This window comes from Amphimedon queenslandica, unplaced genomic scaffold (assembly GCF_000090795.2).
Source record: "Amphimedon queenslandica unplaced genomic scaffold, v1.1 AMPQUscaffold_12199, whole genome shotgun sequence".
NCBI lineage: Eukaryota > Metazoa > Porifera > Demospongiae > Haplosclerida > Niphatidae > Amphimedon > Amphimedon queenslandica.
Window position 1 is genome coordinate 1 of NW_003547562.1, and position 3,973 is coordinate 3,973.

The window sequence follows — 3,973 nt, forward strand, 5'->3', positions numbered from 1 at the left end:
GGGGTACTAAGCTATAGGGGAAAAGAGAAAAAGATACGGCTAGACAAGAGGACACAGGTACAAGGGAACTAATTATCAAAAACAATTTACGAATTAATTATAATAATACGAATTAGTGTCTGTTGAGTAGGTGAAGTGGTGTCAGGTGCATTAGTAGTGGTAGGTGAGTGCCAGTGTTGTATTAATATCCAGCAGGACAGCTGCTAATGGAGTCTACGTTATAACTGATGTCTGTGTCTATCAAGGTATATCAATCGTTACTTGTCTCTTAGGTCTGAAGAACTTCCCAAAGAAAGAATTGGAGGCTGTTCTTTGTCTAATGGATTCCTGTTCTTCCTCCTCCAGGACCATGTCAAGGGACTTGGAGCGCTGGGCTTCAAGTGGAGAGAGTTTATTGACGTCGTCAAACACGTTAGTCTCTAGCATCTGAAGGGAAAGATAATAAGAAAATAAAGCAACACGTACAGGTAAAAGTAAAATATATGATGATGTATTGAAAAATGTAATAAAACCATGGGCTATAGAATTTTGACGTTTTCTTAAAATGACCGTAACTTTAAAAATTGAAGTCGGAATCAGCTCAAACTTGCTACACAGCATAAGAACATCATTATGTATCAGAAAATGTAATAAAAATTTGATGTGATTTTGGAGCCATTTTTTGGAAAAAACCATGGGCTATTTTCAGAATTTTGACGTTTTCTTAAAATGACCGTAACTTTAAAAATTGAAGTTGGAATCACCTCAAACTTGCTACACAGCATAAGAACATCATTATGTATCAAAAAATGTAATAAAAATTTGATGTGATTTTGGAGCCATTTTTTGGAAAAAACCATGGGCTATAGCCTTGGGTATTTTTCAGAATTTTGACATTTTCTTAAAATGACCATAACTTGAAAAATTAAAGTCGGAATCACCTCAAACTTGCTACACAGCATAAGGACATTAATATGTATCAGAAAATGTAATAAAAATTTGGCGTAATTTTTTAGCCATTTTTTGGGAAAAACCATGGGCTATAGCCTTGGGTATTTTTCAAAATTTTGACGTTTTATTAAAATGGCCGTAACTTTAAAAATTGAAGTCTGAATCAGCTCAAACTTGCTAAACAGCATAAGAACATCATTATGTATCAGAAAATGTAATAAAAATTTGATGTGATTTCGGAGCCATTTTTTGAAAAAAACCATGGGCTATAGCCTTGGGTAATTTTCAGAATTGTGACATTTTATTAAAACGGCCGTAACTTGAAAAATTAAAGTCGGAATCAGCTCAAACTTGCTACACAGCATAAGGACATCAATATGTATCAGAAAATGTAATAAAAATTTGGGGTGATTTCGGAGCCATTTTTTGGAAAAAACCATGGGCTATAGCCTTGGGTATTTTTCAGAATTTTGACGTTTTCTTAAAATGGCCGTAACTTGAAAAATTAAAGTCGGAATCAGCTCAAACTTGCTACACAGCATAAGGACATCAATATGTATCAGAAAATGTAATAAAAATTTGGGGTGATTTCGGAGCCATTTTTTGGAAAAAACCATCGGCTATAGTACAATGTACATCTATTTAGCCAAAATTAAAAAGCTCATACAGTGTATCATTTACTAATATACAGGATTCACTGCTAACCTCCTCCTGCCACGGTTTGGGTACTATTCCGGTTGCAAACTTGTCAGCAAAGTCCTCGTCAGCTTTCTCAATCTCTACTCCTCTGACTGAAGAGAACTGGTCAATATCTAACACATCTTTAGCATAGACTGCTCTGGACTGAGGGATTAGGATAAGAACAATAATCATTTAATTAATCTTATTATAATAATTAGGATTAATACTAAAACTATGCACTGCATATGTACATGTATTATGTACTAAATTTTGCAAAAAATATCTCAAAAATATGTGACATAAACTAATTAAACTTGCAAGTCTTTAACTGCTAAAAACAACAAACTTATTTCTATTTTTTGAATATAAAGTTAAATAATTTATACTCATACATTCAACAAGATTACAGCATATACATGTACATGGCTACATCACAAACGGCCTCAAGTGACAAACAAAACATTACGTGTAACATCCATTACAAAACATCCATTACATGTATACATGTACATGTAATGGATAATTTCTATATAATATACAGTGTGTTACAATAGCACTGGGTCTTACATTGGGTATGAAAGGTGGTGGTATGAGTCCAGCCTCTAAATGAGCAAAGTCTATCGTCTGGAAGAAAGGAAGTTCCCCTTACATTCAATCCTTCATAGTGAAGTTATACTACCAAACAGTGGTTGATAACTTGATATATCATACAATCTCATCATTGCATGTCATTAATATTTTATACATGTTATTATGTTATTATCTAATCTTATCTTATTATTACACTGTGATTACTTGTGCTTCTGCTTTAGCTTGTCCAGTGCTCTCAACAGCAGCTGCTACTGCTTGTAACTCTAACAACTCCTTCCTTGCCTCCTCTGCCTCCTATCAATAATAATGAATTTGAAGATTATACTGTGCTCTGTTTGTCTGCTAATGTTTATAAACACCAACAGAAAATATCAAAAGGGAATGCAAGAAAATGTTGTAGACATGTGCATGTGTACTCTAATGAGAATAAACTAAAGTGGTACATATTAATATACTTTCATTATTCTTTGCGATGTTCATAATATTAATTACCTTTTCATTTTGTAGTTTTTGTCTCTCTAGTTCTCCTTTTGCTTTTTGTTCAGTTCTCTGTGCCTCATGCTGTGCTGACCTCTCTATTGACCTGTCCATTAGTAACATTATAACAAGCAAATGTATCCAATAATGAAAGACAGAATCAGGCAAGTGAATATTATTAATAAGAAATGTACATAAGAATGTAGTGTTTGTAAATGGTCAACATTTTGTGTAATGGTCTCATGAGTAATGTGAACACAATAACTTAAATGTACAATAATCATTATATCATTATTCAGGATGTGTGACCACAAACCAAGGTAAAGATGACAACCACAATAGATAAGAATTATAAGATAATATTACAATACTATAAATGATCAGCAGATGAATTATCGACTCACTTGGTAGATATCTCAATTGCCATTTGAACAGATTTAGATAGAGAGTCCCTCATATGATGATCAATTGGTTCAATACTTTGAATATCAATATTAGTGATCACCTACACACAATACAATTATATACACTGATTAAATTTGCAGGCCAAGAGGGATACACTATAAAATTAAAGAGGAATGCCTTGACATGATCCTCATATTAAGTTAGTCAATTAATTTAAATGTCAACTTGACAAAATGGATGAAGACATCATAGAAGCTAGCTAAATTTTCAAAAGTGATACAAACGTGCATGGATAAAGCAATGTCTTCAAGATCCAGTACCACCTACATGTACATGCACATGTAGGTAATGAAGTAAGTAATGTAATGTAATGTAAGTAAGTAATGTAAGTAATGCAATGTAAGTAAGTAATGTAAGTAGTGTTGTAAAGCTGTTGTAGGGCTAAGGTAATGAAGCAATGCAGTAAGTGATTAGTAAGGCAAATTCCCTTGCTTTTAAAAACTACAAGTGTGTGATTGAAAATCATGTGCTGCACAAGAATGTGTTATACTACTCTATAGGAGCTCATTGTATTGTGTACATACAATGAACTGAGACAGCTTCCTAGCCCTACACCATGAATAATGTTGCTTATGCTACCATTACTATTCCTTCCATGGTTGATAACACAAGTAACTACTCACCAGGTTATTGGCAGTAAATATCACTTCTTTATTAACTTCTCCATCAGCATTCTTACCAAACACAGCAGCAGTTATAATATCAGCTGAATGCTTGTGGAACTGTTCAAATGGTATAGAAGCAACCTTCCCTCTCACTTTACTAGCTGTGAAAGATAAGAGGGAAACATACAGATTGATGACATACAAAAGGCATTTAATTAAAAAAA

General features: G+C 33.4%; 1 protein-coding gene across 5 annotated transcripts in view; it reads right to left on the reverse strand.

Moving 5' to 3' along the window:
• Positions 1 to 3,973, reverse strand: part of LOC100636222 (major vault protein-like) — a 15,307-nt gene continuing 11,334 nt past the window's right edge. For 2 of the 5 annotated variants that reach the window (XM_020004445.1, XM_020004443.1), the window contains 7 exons: positions 3,768 to 3,910; positions 3,084 to 3,184; positions 2,695 to 2,785; positions 2,407 to 2,496; positions 2,179 to 2,286; positions 1,636 to 1,773; positions 59 to 426 (listed from right to left, as the gene is read on the reverse strand). In XM_020004445.1, the coding sequence (XP_019860004.1) occupies positions 2,263 to 2,286; positions 2,407 to 2,496; positions 2,695 to 2,785; positions 3,084 to 3,184; positions 3,768 to 3,910 (449 nt within the window). In that variant the 3' untranslated portion in view covers positions 59 to 426; positions 1,636 to 1,773; positions 2,179 to 2,262. Of the gene's footprint in view, positions 12 to 58; positions 427 to 1,635; positions 1,774 to 2,178; positions 2,287 to 2,406; positions 2,497 to 2,694; positions 2,786 to 3,083; positions 3,185 to 3,767; positions 3,911 to 3,973 lie in introns of those variants that run through there. The other 3 variants (XM_020004444.1, XM_020004446.1, XM_020004447.1) reach the window with 3 other exon arrangements.